Here is a 16,044-nt window from a genome sequence, read left to right on the forward strand (position 1 = left end):
TATATCAAACACAGAAATGAAATTAAATGATTCAAGACATGAAAATTTTATTTTTTATTTGTTCAAAATTATTGTTTTAATTTTTTACAAATAGTGGTTTCGTCACTATTGCATAAAATTAAAAAAAAATAAGTTAGTAAAAAATACAAGACTTGCAAGAGTTTTGTGGAAGACCAAGACTGAACCCTGCAACAAAAAAGTGGGAAATTGCTAATATTGGTAAGGATATTTGGTGGTGCATAATAAAATAAGACTTTTTTATATTTACTTTATTTTGACACTGATTATACAGCTATGTGGAACTAGATTCTTTAAAATACCTGTGCTTGCTAAAGGCAGTAAAATATTTTTAAAACTTCTGTTATTAGACAATACATCTAGCGTTTTGCTCTGTCTCTAAGAGGCACATATAAAGTGCTTTAATAAATATCACATTTATTCATTTATATAAAATTGGATATAGTTTATTGGTTATACAAACGCATCTTGAAAGCATAGTGTTTTCAATTACGATGGAATTGCGTACAGATCTATAACAATATCATAATAATAGAGCTTCTTTATATTAAAAAATACAATATCTTCGTCCCTTGAAAGCTGCTTGCTGAAAAACGAAGTTATATTTGATATGTACACCTAATTATATTAAAACATCACATTTTGAAGTAAATGGAGATGGGTCTGAAAGTATACATATATACATCATTTTTCTATTCGTTATTCGATACTTGGTTTAAACAACGACAATATAAATACATAATTAGAGAAGAAAAGAGATCTACTATCCATAAGTTGCCATAAGCCAAAAATCAAGACCCATATCCATTATAACCTTAAGAATAAAAATAGTTCTATCTGAAATATAAATAAAATTTTAGCTTAATATGCAACATTTCCTAGGGAAGAAACATAACGACATCTTATATAGATGTTATATTATAAATAAGATATAAACATACTGAATATTGGTATTTAGACAGTTGTTACTGATAGCAACCCTATAAGTTTTCCATTTGCTGGTGGTGGCGTTTTTTGACCATGGACCACCACCTCCTGCACCGAATTTTCATGGCCCTCTTTCTCTTTGTGTGTCCTGGACTTGATACTTCGATGTTTCTTTACTGTGTTGTCAAGATTATTGGCTGCTTTCCGTGATGATGACTTAAACTGTTCCTCGCTGACTTCTTCAATATTTCGTGATGCCATTAGGATCTCCTGCCTTTGTTTTCTTTCCCTAGATTTCTCCAAATGCTTCTTGCGTTCTTCTTTTGTCCAGTACCGACCGATCTAAGGAAAAATCGTAATAATTATAGTAAATGAAACTGAAATTTCAATGTACCTTAAGTTCAGAAATGGTATCGTCCTCTGTGGTTAGTCCAGCTCTTTCTTCAAAAATTTTCATTTCTCTGTTCTTCAATATTCGGTTTCTTACAGGTCTTCTGGCAATGTATCTAGTTCCATCCGGTCTTCGTTTTACCTTCCATTCCATTTGAGACTCGACTGAACTTTTATCTGGTATTGTGTTGGTGGTATAACTCTGTAAATAGTATAGTAAAGGTAACCAAGTATGTAATGGCGGAAAAAATTAGTAACCAACAAATCAGCTGAAACGTATAATCAAAAACTAAATCTTCTATATTATCTATTCATTTTTTTAATGCCTCTGGCATATATGAAATAAATAAAATAAAAATAAAGACACTTTTTTGTAGAAAATTAAATTTCAAAACTTTTTCCTTGGATCATTTTTCCTCTAAAGTAATTACTAATAGAGATATAGCTATTTTTAGTGCGTCTATGGCAGATATTAAAACTTTCTGAAGCCAATCAACTATAATATTTACATTAATAGTATAATGTTAATATAGAGTAACCAAGAATAAATTTAAGTATTTAAAAAATATAAAAATAAGGGTGATTTTCAAAAAAAATTGTCTAATTATGTCGTTTAAAATTTAGTTTTTTTACAAAAAAATGGGTCTCTAGTTTTTTCGAAAAAAAAGTTATCCAAATGGATATATCTGTAAGGCAATCCAAGGCTGGGACCGAATGGGACTTTTGAGGGGTTAAATAGCATTCCAGCTCAGATTGGTTGGTTACTAAATTCTTCAACCTCAACCTCGAGATGGACTGGGCTAAAAGATAAACGCAATTCATAAACGGGTAACTTCCATTCAACACTTATATATTTACTGTTAAATGACATAGTGAATTTACCTGAGATCCACTAACAAACTGATACTGGCTGAGACTAGGTGAAGTAAAACTAGTAGTAGGCCTTGTACTGACCACTTCAGAATTCTGCGCTACGAGTGCCTGTCTGAACAACTGTTGTTGCAGTAAAATCGTTTGTTGAAGATTTGCAACGTTTGTGTACATCGTATCAGACAGAATGTGGGCAGGACTTAATCCCATTTGCCTTGTGGGCGACGATGGGCTTACAATTTTAGAACTCGATTTAGATTTCTTTGCTTTATTTGCTACTTGGCGTTTGCACGATTCGCACGTAGTTTTGGCTTCTTTTTCTTTGGTCACATCTTCTTTTTCTTCTAGAGGGCACAGTATTAAAGTTGATCTATAAATAAAATTTATTTTTAATTTCTTCAATTAAAAATTTGATGAAATGAAATGATGAAAATTCGGTATAATTCGTGTAGTGGCCAATCAATTCGTATTATCTACTACATTTCAAATTAGAATTACATTTTTCATTATAAAAAAATATACGATATAACCATTTTTTTTTAATATTCACAGTTTCGGAGGCCTTAAAAAAAGCGACTATTCAACACCATGTGATATCCAAAGACAGAAGATCTGACAAGATCAGTAGGCGTTTAAAGCTGATGGGAATGTTGGACGAAGCCATGTGCAGATTTTGATCAGAAGAAAGAACGGAAGGACACATAATATATACCAGTGTAATAAATGTACGGTTCTTTGTACTAGGCCATGATTGGTAATATAGATCTTTACCAACTCATTGGTAAAGATCTATATGGAGCGGTTAGTTTCCAAGTTAGTCTTTTTAGAAAAAAATACGACTCGGAATGTGACCTAGAGATCAGAAGACGAAAATGTCATCTAGATATATTTAGGGATAAAAACTCTAGTAGTTTACTATGATAGATAGTAAGTAATTGATTTATTTATAGCTTTTCTATAATAAACACATACAAATTGAGAGTGGTGGATGATATAAGTAAATTAAAATAAAATATTGTTTCAAAGCTTACTGTAACATCTTACTCAATCTCGCAGTATATATTACTAGCACCTAAAAATTCAGTGGTACTCTAAATTTTATTGGGTATTAAATGAAAAATATATTCACTACTAAACATGTATCTTGAAAACAAATACCGTTTTACATATTTTTATAGTGATTGTAAGAGTGGTTACACAACAAACAAATTATTTTCAACAAAACATCTTTTATTGAATTGAAAATTCTATCCCATTTTTTATGACTTCAGATATAAAATTATTAAAGGAATATGAATGGAAAATAATAAATATGTAATAATATAAAAAAAATGTCTAGATCAAACTAGAAGATCAATTATCAATAGATATCCTACGGGTCAACATATATTTGACTTCTTAAAGAATCATTACTTTAGTGTTGAAAAGTTAGTGTTTTAGTACTGAAAATTTCTCGTAATGTAGTAATTTTAGTTATCAAAAAATGGATATTAATTACCTATAAACGTTCTTTTGCTTAGCATCCTGAGTAGCAGCAAGTTCAAACGTCAGAGGGTTACTGTTAGATGACCCTCCAGTGTTGTAAGCACTGGAACTATTTTCGTGTTCCTCCCCACTGCTATTACTCTTTGGAGGTTTCGATTTTTTCTTTGGCTCTTTTTTCTCTTCCTCTTCATTGTTCAACATTTCTCTTGCCACCCACGTGTCTTCCTGATGAACCTTCAACCACTGCTCAATCATATTCTCATCCCCAGGTTCGTAAGGATGTGAATAAATCGGTTCGACCTCACCATCGATGATTGAATCTTCTGGTATCGTCTCGTAAATATGCTCTGTATCTGATTCCGGGGGAGCTGGTATATTTGGTAACTGAGGAGGTTTGCGTTTGTCGCTTTTGAAAGAGATATTTTGCATTCGCACATCTAACTGGGAGATTTCCTGGTTAATGGAATCGATCTTCGATCGGACAAGAGAGTTAGTTAAATTAAGTTTATCGGTAAAGTGAGGTGGGACTTTGGGAGTTGTGGTCTCATTTTTCGGAGATTGCTGAATCTCCGCTTGTTGCTGAACTAGTTGTTCGATGATACTGTTTTGGTATGCGGCACTCTTGCCGTTTGGTGAAGTTAACGATTCGATTACCTCGGTGTCTAAGTATTCTTCACTCTGCACAAGAAAAAAGAAAGATTTTATTAGAACTTGGGAGATTTAAATCGATAAATGCTTGCTCCGAGCTTAAACGCAAGAGGGAGCCATAAATTCCAGCTTTAAACTCGTTCAAAATTAGAAAAACGCTTACCCTATTATAGCATCTGCTGACTAGTAAAGTAACAGCTTTCCTATTCTCAGCAAAAAGTATTTCAGTCTCTTCCTTATTTGCCACGTCTTTGCCATTAACCTTGAAAAATAAAAATAATTTATAGCGCTCTTCATTCTCTAAGCTAAAAATTGATCTTTATATTTATAACAAGCAAAATGAACCACAAATTCACCAAAATACAACAAAACACTTTATTTTCAAGACTGGACGCGCAACTATTTTTTTCGCTAACTATGTTAGCCTCATCAGCAAATGATTATAACTGCGTTAAAATTAGCTTTATTGATTGCTGATGATGCTAACATGGTTAGCGAAACGCGCGTCCATTGTTGAAAGTAAAGTATTTGCTAGTTAGATTATAGCGAATAAAAAAATTGTCTAAGTTATGCAGTATTTGATTAATCAAATAATATTTTGAAAGAAATGCGGTACATAAATTATTAAGCAATTTGTAATATAAGAGCAATAAAAAATATGGCAATATTTTATGGATACCTGTAAAATTTGATCACCCTGTCTTAATCTGCCATCTCTGTCTGCGACGCTTTGCGGCGCAATATCTCGAATATACACTTCAGTGCAAGTATCCACTTCGGAACCGGAGCTATAACACACTGTGAGCCCCAGTTTTTCGTCACTACTGCATTTTCTTAAAGTAACTTCCTGAAACAGAACGTTACACTGTATGAAACAAAATAAAACGGATTTTCCACTACAAGCAAAAAACGCCTCGTTTAAAAAATGACTTTTATTGGATACGGTTAGAAAATCTTTTGCGCAAAACTTTTTCTCTCTTGGAGTATTTTCGAGTGCTCGATAATAATTGTTCGTGCCAAAAAACTGCGCTCTTTTCTTTTAATTAAACCTTCTACTATACTCCCTATTACAGAAATAAAGATCCGATAATTTTCTAATAATCAATCCTTCTCCGTTAAATGGGGATTTCAAGCAATATGAATAGAAGAATTCATAGTAGTGTGCACTAGCCAGCATTTCATTACTTTACTTTATAATAATCATAAATCATTCTACAGTTTGAGTTTTATTATTTATAATATATTTTCGAGACAACTTTGTTAACATCAAAGAAGTTGAATACAGTTTCTTACATTAATCACACAGTTTACAATGTTGACCAGTAGCAGAAATTATCTTATTTAATCAGTAGCAGTAGTGATGAGTGAGACTGGCCTTGGTACTGCACAAAAAGCAACACCGTGCCCAAGAAGAGAAGAGATGATTGATTACCTATAACGGTAACGATGTCCCAAATAGTGAATGATATCCTGACTTCAATTTCTACTACGAACTAGGCTAAGAACTTCTGAAACATCTACAAGAATATGAACAGAAGCCATTAGCTCTGCAGTCGTCAAACAGCATCCTGAGTAGCAGCAAGTTCAAACGTCAGAGGATTGTTGTTAGATGACCCGCCAGTGTTGTAAGCACTGGAACTATTTTCGTGTTCCTCCCCACTGCTATTACTCTTTGGAAGTTTCGATTTTTTCTTTGACTCTTTTTTTCTCTTCCTCTTCATTGTTCAAACATTCCCTTGTCAACCACGTGTGTGAAACTGTCTCCATCTGGATCGACTCTAAGAAGCGAATAGAACGAATTTTTCATAAGAGAAACAAGGCTGGAATCATCGAAATAAGAGAAAGGGTGCATCTACCAGGTGCCTTGTGAATGCGGTGAGTTGTATATTGGAGAGATTAAACGTCCTCTAAATGTACAACTTAACGAGCATAAAAAACGTGTACAAAAAGGTGAAACAATGAAGTCAATAGTAGTAGTCTCTGCACATACTGTAATATGAATTAGAATTTAGAATTTAGAATGAGTGGGAGGGGGGTTAACCACTTCGACCTTACAGATCCATTGTGTCCCCCTTTCTTGAATCATAACTCATCATACAGTCCCAGGGCTTTGACAAAAGCCAGTATCTGGGACGGTTTTATAGAGGGTAGTTCTCCATCTCCAATATCAGTCGTACCAAAATTCATGGCACGAATGGTTGTCGTCTCGGCGCACTCAGTGATGAGGTGTACTGGTGTTTCCCCATCTTCCCCACAGAATCTGCATTCGCCGTTTCTTCTTAGTTTCAATCTACTGAGGTGTTCATTGAGGAGACAGTGTCCTGTTAAAAACCCCGTGACAATCCGAAGATTGTTCTTACTCAGACCCAGGAAGATCTGTGATTTTTCTTGATCATAAGCCCTCAGAAATACTGTAATATGAAGGTCGGTTATGATTTTCAAAAGGGCCGCAATATTGGACAGGCGGAGTTTTAGATTTTTCTTGAAAACTATGAGTGAACATTATGATTATGTAGGTAGTGAATGGGGCACAATTATTAACAGCAGAATATTATAGTTGGGTCTAATTATCTTAAATGCTAGAAAGCTACATTTTGAAAGGCGTATAAAATACAATGATCTAGTTTGGTCCTCACTGAAAATAGTAAAATTACTGTGGATAATTGATGTCAAATACATTATTATATAAATACTATGTGCATTAAATTAATATGTTTCAGAGGGAAATAGTGGATTATTTATTGTTTTATTATATGTATTGTTATTGTCGCATTAGTTGAATTTTGATGTAAAATGTTATCATTATTAGATAAATTAAAATTTGAAATTTAAATAATGCCTCAAAATAAACGAATTAGTATCAATTTGTCATTTAGTGGCGTTTATATTAATGGAATACAACGAACGTAAAATATGACAATAATGACTCTTATTTACACAAATAAAAACCTTTTCTTATATTTTGAACAGTTTTTTTCCAAAATAAGATCAAAATTCTCCTGCATGATTGTAAGTCAACTAAACCAAACAACAGTTACTTTTTTATCTTATGCTAATTCTAACAACTACAACGTGTGATTTGAACCATGAAATTTCAACACTAATAGATGGTGCTCGCAAAATGTCAACTAACGTGCAGCAACGAAAAGCAAACTGTGCCATAATGGCTGTACCAACAAAGCGCTAATTGAAGCACCATTGCTTACTTGTATATATTTATATAATTTTCGTGAAAATTCCAACAGGATTTGAGATAATAACAGAATTTTAAGAATCCTTGTACCATTTAAAAAAATATTAGAAAAAAATATAAAAGGTTGGAAATAGAAACTAATTTTAAAGTATTTCCCAACTTGACTATATTATGTTTGTCCGTTTTTGCCAGACAAAAAACAGCTTTGCTGTAGTTTTCTTTAAGTTACATGAGTGAGCACAATGTATTTTTTCGCCCAACCGTAATATGTTATTTTGATGTAAGAGGTCAATAGGAAATGATCTCTTATATGACAGATATCGTGAAGACTCGCTCCCTGCACATTCCATTATTTTCTTCCACTTCTTTGTACTTATCGATATTGGAGGACGACCACAGATTATTTATCGACTTTTCGGGCCTTTCAAAATACCATTTCTTTTTCTAAACATGTTTTGTCAATAAAAAATCGTTTATCAGAAATGTTTCTTCTTTTTTCTACTGCCGTACCTTAAACGAAGTTTTCATTTCCTCTTTGTTGTATTTAAAAATAAATCTGTCTATTAGTAAAGCTATTTTTAAGATGTGTACTATTATTTACAGCTTCAAAAATGTCTTCTGGGTATTTCGCCACTGTAAGAAAATCTACAAAATAAAATAGTTTATAAACAGACACCAATTTGTCAGCGGTATTTTACTAATAAAACAATTCGGACAAAAAATATTTAATATCTCAGGTGGTATATCTCCACCGGTCCTCGGAAGTAAAAAAAATAACAAAAAAACTATTTAAAATATCTAAATACAACTAATCAAGAACGCTTATTTATTTTTGTATCCTTTAGGCAAATTTGTTTTATTAGTAAAATACCTTTAAAAAATTGGTCTCACTTTTCAATACCGCTGACAATAATTGTAGATGTTTCTGGCGAGAGAATTACCCAGGAGATATTTTTGAAGAAATGAATCCGCAATGTTTTAGACATTATGTACTATTTTTTACTTGCCCGCTTAGTTATTAACAGCAAACTATACCGTGTATGAAAAATATTGGTACATAGAGAGCTTCAATTATATTTAATGGCCAAAAACACTACTGATATTGATATAATTTAATTTTATCCATTAAAGATGACAAGCTGTTCTTTAGATAATGCATCGTAATGGCCCAATCTATCATAAAATATAAAAGAAAATGGAATGAAGAGAAAAACAACAATATCTAGTTCAAAGAGACGCAGAAAAAGTGAAGATTGCGGATAGAAGAAATATGATTCGAAAGGAATAAAAGACAATGAAATTACTTAGAAAAAGGAACCTGCCAAACAGGATTAGTATGCATGGAAAATTTAAAACTAACAGAGCATTTGCCTAAATTTAAATTTGAAAACAAAATGTTACCGATGCGGTAGTGGTATTATTATGTAAATGAAAGAGCAGTTTTAAAACACTTAAAGGAAAAGAAGAACCAAACGAAACAGCCCTATTTATTATTAAATTTCGGAAGGCGGAATGGGAAAAAAGGAAACCTGATACTGATTTAATTTAATATGCATTTTTTAACAGAAGGGTCGGATATTAAAATCCACGTGACACTTTTGCAGGGGCTACAACACACTTCGTAATTCTAACTAACCTAAAGAAAAGGATCGGTTTGAATAATTCATAAGTTTGCTTTTTATTAGTACAAAAAAACGTATCACTGTATCTTGCAGATTTTCTTTTAGAAAAATGATTTCCCCAACTATCTGTACTTAGTGTTGTTCAATAAGCAGTACTTTTTAGAAATCTAAGTTGTACAGGATGATGCAACGATAACAATAGTATCAAAATAAATATCCTCAATCTAATAAGAAAATCTAAATAGTTTTTCGCCAAATTCTTAAAATGAACGATTTATTTCTAACCGATTTCGAATATTTTGTCAGTACTTGGATAGAATATTTACAAGAATTCAATACATTTTCATCTAAAAGCGTAAACCCTAACAAAAATAAATAAAACCTCTAGAGATTGTTAAAATGCAAAGAATGTTAAGATATCTTTTGAGATTTCTTCGGCACTAAATTCAGTGTTACTGATCTTAATCCACTATAGCCGGTGGCAAAATACTTAAGACTTTATAAAACGGAAACGGAGCAGCCGGCGTATTGTCACTTCTGTTGCGATATTAAATTTATCGTTCTATATAACTCCTAATAAGACAGGTATATATCGTCACAATTTAAATTAAGTTCAAAATTACAGCTATTGACCATAACAAATATTGATAATAAAAGATTACCTTATCTCCCACAATAAGTATTTAATTGTACATGTCTGAAGTACAAGTTAAATTACAAGAAAATACATCTGCTCAGTTTTTTATAGGCGATGGTACTGAAAGTAATTTACCAGAGCAGAGCAGGCCCTAGACACTCAATAGTAATTTTATGGAACTACAAATTTAGTTTCTTCCGCATCGCCAGGTGGCGCAAAAGATATTAAAAAGTACAGGTTTCTAATTTATATATGAAGGTGACATGACAGCCTCTATATTTACTACCATCTATGGTCTAGTTTTGGTCTAGTTGTCAAAATGTTGGTGATCCGTCAACAAGAACGGTAAACTAATAGGATTGCTCATCCTCATAAGACGTACGTTCGCCTCTTCCCGCGCTTCAGCTGACAGTTGTGACGTCATTGTAGCCCTTGTCAAAGCCTTTGTGGCCTTGTCATGATAGTGTGTATTATTAGTTGCCTATGGTAAACTTATAAAAATAACAGCTGAGAAATTTTGAGTTAATTATTTTGTCAATTTTAAATGTGAAAAAGGTGTCTTTAAAGTTTTTAGAGCTATAGAGTGTATAAATACGTTCATTTTGTGTTGTGGATTGTGACAAAGTGCATACTAAGTGCCCACCATTTTGTTTATTAATTATTTTGAAGCAAAATATGGAAGTACTCTAAAAAGAATGCTTGCAAAAGGTGATGCTGGGACCTGCTGTTCTTAAAAATGCATTATCCGAGTATTTAATACGATTTATACAGTTAATTTTCTTTACTGCATACATATAAGGTGTTTAAATAAATAAACTAAATAATGAACGTTTTGCATTCGGTAACCAATAATGCACGTCTGTATTATTGGTTGCCGGATAAGGGCTAATAACTATGACAAGGGCTACAATGACGTCACAAAGCGAGTAGTTTTCGCATGCACCTGGCGGACACTTTTGGCTGAATGAGCTATGTCCTATTATGTTAACTGTTCTTGATCCGTCAAGTTATTTTTAATTCATTTTCAAATAATTATTAATTCAGATATTCCTGATTTGCCGGAAAGTTCGGTGATTTGTGTTTATAGTTTATGTTTTTATTCATTTGTGCATTTTGATATTTACAGTCGATCATTATTTTCGTGCTGGATACTAAACATTTTTTATTAAAGACATTTTAGACATCTTAGAAATAATACATTTATGAACAAACTAAAAAAATGTTTAATCATAAATAAGTAAGTACATAGTTGGTAATATAGTATGTTTAGTAATAGTTAAGTACTAGTCTATACTATATTATAATTTATTTGTTAAATCAAAAAATAGGCGGTATGTGCTCTATTGTTGGTGTTTAAAATGTATGTTTTCATAATTTTATTTTAGTTTTGAATGTGTTACACTTTTTAATGATCAAATAAAACATAAAATATAGTAAACAAGTCTATATTTATTATTTTATATTTTACAAGGAATAATTTTGCGCTTGAATAACGTTACCGTTTTAGTTAGCGTTAATAAACAACGGAACGCTAAAATTATGCTATGCAAAAACTCTCCATTAGTTTCTTCCGGATCACCAGGTGGCTCTAAATGACCGACCCATTTGTTTTATATCAGTGTCCAATCTATCTCTAGTACGTGACATTAGTCTATGGAGCAGAGGAAGGAAAAAGTTCATAGGAGAACATTCACCAAAAAATTCACGGCAGACTGGATAAGCAAAGACAAAAAGACAGTCAAAGCTGTAGTGGGTCTACTAGCAGGACATTGTAAGTTTAATAAGTTGGGTAATGGTGTGGATCCGGTGGCTGACCTTGAAACGAGTTTTTGCTGCATATAGTCACAGACACTACGCATGCGCACATCTTCGATGTTGCCAGATTGTGAATTATTTTGGAATTATTTTCAGTAGAAAACAAATATGTGCTTTTCAGTGTTTTTTTGTCAATATATACCGTATGGTCGAAAAAACGGCGTCCAGTTGTCTGGGAAATGACGATTGAGGACATTTCCATAAAATGACAGCGATCTTCATTTCATAGTCATTGCTGACGCTATTTTTTTCAATCATAGTACGCGGTATATTATTTTAATATTTCGCACAACACGTGAACGCTTATTATGTATTTTCAGTCAATAAAATTATATAGAAATAAAACTCTAGATTCCTATCTAGATTATTATGCTACGTTTAAAAAGTGCTTTATTAAAAATTCGGGAAATTAAAAGGGATGTGTCCAAATTTTTCTTTTTTTAATTTTTAAATGCTGTAGCTCCATGTTATGTTCATAATAGATTTTTTTAACATTCCATCAAAACTACGGAGGCCTTAAAAGGCCTTTTAGCCTCCGTAATTAAAATTGTAGAATCAGCTTCAGCAACATTAACAGTTACCTTGTTTAATTCTGTCTATACATATATTGCATTAATTTTTCTGCTACATTAAGATTTCTCTATTCTTACACCTAATTTATGTGATTTTCTTAGCATATATGATTTATAAACCATATTTTTCCTAATGGAAGGATGAATAGGATATGCAAAATTAAGATATTTTAACATTTATTTTCCAGACCAAGCATAATATAGTATTAAGATGAAGACATAACAAATATTATAAGAAAGATCTTAATATAAATCACAAACTAAGTCTTAATTTAGTCTTGTATTTCTATTATTATTATTATTCTTATAAAACTAATAAGATCAAAACTCAACCTTCACCATATTGTCAAGATTTGGCATTATAGGAAACAAGAAATTACAGTAAATTAAGAAAAGAATAACAAAGTACACGATATTAAATACTGTAATGTATTTTACGATACAAACCATCTCCCTTCTAAAGAGAAAAAGATAAAACATAAAGCTTATTTTAGTCTTATCAACACACTCTTCGATAAAATATATGTCTAAAATTGCTATTAATCCACTAACTTGATATTTTTAAGAAATTATGATACAAATAGTATAATCAAAGTATATTATATTATAGTAACATTATAGGTAAGATGTTACCTCTAACTCCCATTGACGTGTATTGTTCTATGTATAAGACTCGTCATGGTAGTATTTCAAAACATCAATACATATAATCAAAAATATTGTTGCCTGTAAATAACTAGAAATTAAATAACTTGAAAGAAATAAAATAATTCTAATAAGTTTAAAACCATTAAGAAAAAATCCGTAAATGATAAATTTTATTCTAATGTAAACATATAAATAAATGTTATTATTATTACAATTTTATACCGTATGATCGAATAAAAACGGCGTCAGCGATGGCTATGAAATGAAGATCGCTGTCATTTTATATGTAAATTTATATAGGAAATGCCATCGATCGTCATTTCCAAGCCAACTGGACGCCGTTTTTATTCGATCATACGGTATATTATAATACTTTCATTTCACAATCTTCATTATCCTTCTTACCTTAATTTTGGATATCAAGATAAATCTGAAATTATAGAATTTGTATTATTATTCATTAACACGCAAAAAAAAAAATTTCAAATGCAAATAATTCGAAAATAAACTGCAATTTAGCAACATCGACGATGTGCGCTTGCGTAGTATCGATGATCAAAAGCAGCAAATATGGGCTTCAAGGTCAGCCACCGGATCGACACCTTTACCATAAGTTGATATGAGCCGTGGAGATTTTGTCAATCTGAATTTGAATCTGAAACTAGCCAATTAACAAAAAGCTGAAAGGTTGAGTCTATAAGTTGCTAGACTTTTTGAAAAGTATAGAAAGGGCCCTACACGTAACATCCGAGAGATTTGGACTGTATTGTCCTTAGATCTCATCGAAGAGATGAGATCTGCGATCCTTCAGCATGCTGAATATTTTTAACTGCACAGACCAATGGCACATACCACACATTTGGCGGGAACTGTATTAGACTATCGACTTGCGAAATTATCTTTTGTAAAATCTGAACGTGTAGTGTGAAAAGATCGCTATCTATTTGGTCTTATGATCTGAACTGTGGGATCAAATTTTGGCATGCAGATTGTTGCGTGTAGGGTCCCTTTTAGACTGGAGATTGTAACCTAAGGATCTACCCTCCATACCTAAGGATCAGAAGAGTCCCAAAACAGATCTGAAAAGGTCCCAGTGTAACAGGCCGATAGCTACCTTAAAAATATAATTTAATGAAATGCATGTTGTAGGAAAGGCAATTACAAAAATAACCACAGAACAGTGGACAAATCTCTAGATTGACGTAATTTACCTGATTAACTACGTGTAGTTTTTCTTCAAAAACTACGTCTTTCCCCGTTCATTAACTGGTAAAGGTGTGGATCCGGTGGCTGACCTTGAAGGCCATATTTGCTGCATTTGATCATCGATACTACGCAAGCGCACATCTTCGATGTTGCCAATTTGCAGTTTATTTTCGAATTATTTGCAGTTGAAAAATTTTTTTTGAGTGTTAATCAATAATAATACAAATTCTATATAATTAATTTTATAATTTCAGATTTATCTTGATATCCAAAATTAAGATAAGAAGAATAATGAAGATTGTGAAATGAAAGAATTATGAATATATAAAATTGTAATAATAATAACATTTATTTATATATTTACATTAAAATTAAAAATTATCATGTACGGATTTCTTCTTAATGGTTTTAAACTTATTAGAATTATTTTATTTCTTTCAAGTTATTTAATTTCTAGTTATTTACAGGCAACAATAGTTTTGATTATATGTATTGATGTTTTGAAATACTACCATGACGAGTCTTATACATAGAACAATACACGTCAATGGGAGTTAGAGGTAACATCTTACCTATAATGTTACTATAATATAATATACTTTGATTATACTATTTGTATCATAATTTCTTAAAAATATCAAGTTAGTGGATTAAGAGCAATTTTAGACATATATTTTATCGAAGAGTGTGTTGATAAGACTAAAATAAGCTTTATGTTTTATCTTTTTCTCTTTAGAAGGGAGATGGTTTGTGTCGTAGAATACATTACAGTATTTAATATTGTGTACTTTGATATTCTTTCTTTCTAAATTTACTGTAATTTCTTGCTATAATGCCAAATCTTGTCAATATGGTGAAGGTTGAGATTTGATCTTATTAGTTTTACACCTGTGTTTATACAAGACCAAATTAAGATTAGTTTGTGATTTATATTAAGATCTTTCTTATAATATTTGTCATGTCTTAATCCTAATACTATATTATGCTTTGTCTGGAAAATAAATGTTAAAATATCTTAATTTTGCATATCCTATTCCATCCTTCCATTAGGAAAAATATGGTTTATAAATCATATTATGCTAAGAAAATCACATAAATTAGGTGTAAGAATAGAGAAATCTTAAGGTAGCAGAAAAATTAATGCAATATATGTATAAGCAGAATTAAACAAGTTAACTGTAAATGTTGCTCAAGATGATTCTACAATTTTAATTACGGAGGCTAAAAGACCTTTTAAGGCCTCCATAGTTTTGATGGAATGTTAAAAAAAAACTATTATGAACATGACATGGAGCTACAGCATTTAAAAATAAAAAACAACTTGGACACATCCCTTTTAATATTTACCGAATTTTTAATAAAGCACTTTTTAAACGTATAGCATAATAATCTAGAGCAATTAGATTAATTATAGGAATCTAGAATTTTATTTCTATTTAATTTTATTGACTATAAAAATACATAATAAGCGTTCACGTTTCACGTGTTGTGCGAAATATTAAAATAATAATACCGTATGATCGAAAAAAAACGGCGTCCAGTTGGCTGGGAAATGACGATCGATGACATTTCCCATATAAATTTACATATAAAATGACAGCGATCTTCATTTCATAGCCATCGTTGACGCCGTTTTTTCTCGATCATACGGTATAAATAATATACCGTGTACTATGATTGAAAAAAATAGCGTCAGCGATGACTATGAAATGAAGATCGCTGTCATTTTATATGGGAAATGCCCTCAATCGTCATTTCCCAGCCAACTGGACGCCGATTTTTCGATCATACTGTATATATTGACAAAAAAACACAGAAAAGCACATATTTGTTTTCTACTGAAAATAATTCCAAAATAACTTGCAATCTGGCAACATCGAAGATGTGCGCATGCGTAGTGTCTGTGACTATATGCAGCAAAAACTCGTTTCAAGGTCAGCCACCGGATCCACACCATTACCCATTAACTACATGAAAACTACGTTAATAAACTATGTATTGATATTATGAATA

General features: G+C 31.7%; 1 protein-coding gene across 1 annotated transcript in view; it reads right to left on the reverse strand.

Moving 5' to 3' along the window:
- Nucleotides 1-361: 361 nt before the first annotated feature.
- LOC115882287 (PDZ domain-containing RING finger protein 4) overlaps nucleotides 362-16,044 on the reverse strand; it is a 135,393-nt gene continuing 119,710 nt past the window's right edge. The window contains exons 3-8 of the mRNA XM_030900254.1: nucleotides 5,018-5,185; nucleotides 4,502-4,600; nucleotides 3,704-4,368; nucleotides 2,218-2,575; nucleotides 1,340-1,537; nucleotides 362-1,287 (exon numbers count right to left, since the gene is read on the reverse strand). Of these exons, the coding sequence (XP_030756114.1) occupies nucleotides 973-1,287; nucleotides 1,340-1,537; nucleotides 2,218-2,575; nucleotides 3,704-4,368; nucleotides 4,502-4,600; nucleotides 5,018-5,185 (1,803 nt within the window). The 3' untranslated portion in view covers nucleotides 362-972. The remainder of the gene's footprint in view (nucleotides 1,288-1,339; nucleotides 1,538-2,217; nucleotides 2,576-3,703; nucleotides 4,369-4,501; nucleotides 4,601-5,017; nucleotides 5,186-16,044) is intronic.

The sequence above is a fragment of the Sitophilus oryzae genome, unplaced genomic scaffold (assembly GCF_002938485.1).
Source record: "Sitophilus oryzae breed Bouriz unplaced genomic scaffold, Soryzae_2.0 scaffold_177_pilon_pilon, whole genome shotgun sequence".
Taxonomy (NCBI): Eukaryota; Metazoa; Arthropoda; class Insecta; order Coleoptera; family Curculionidae; genus Sitophilus; species Sitophilus oryzae.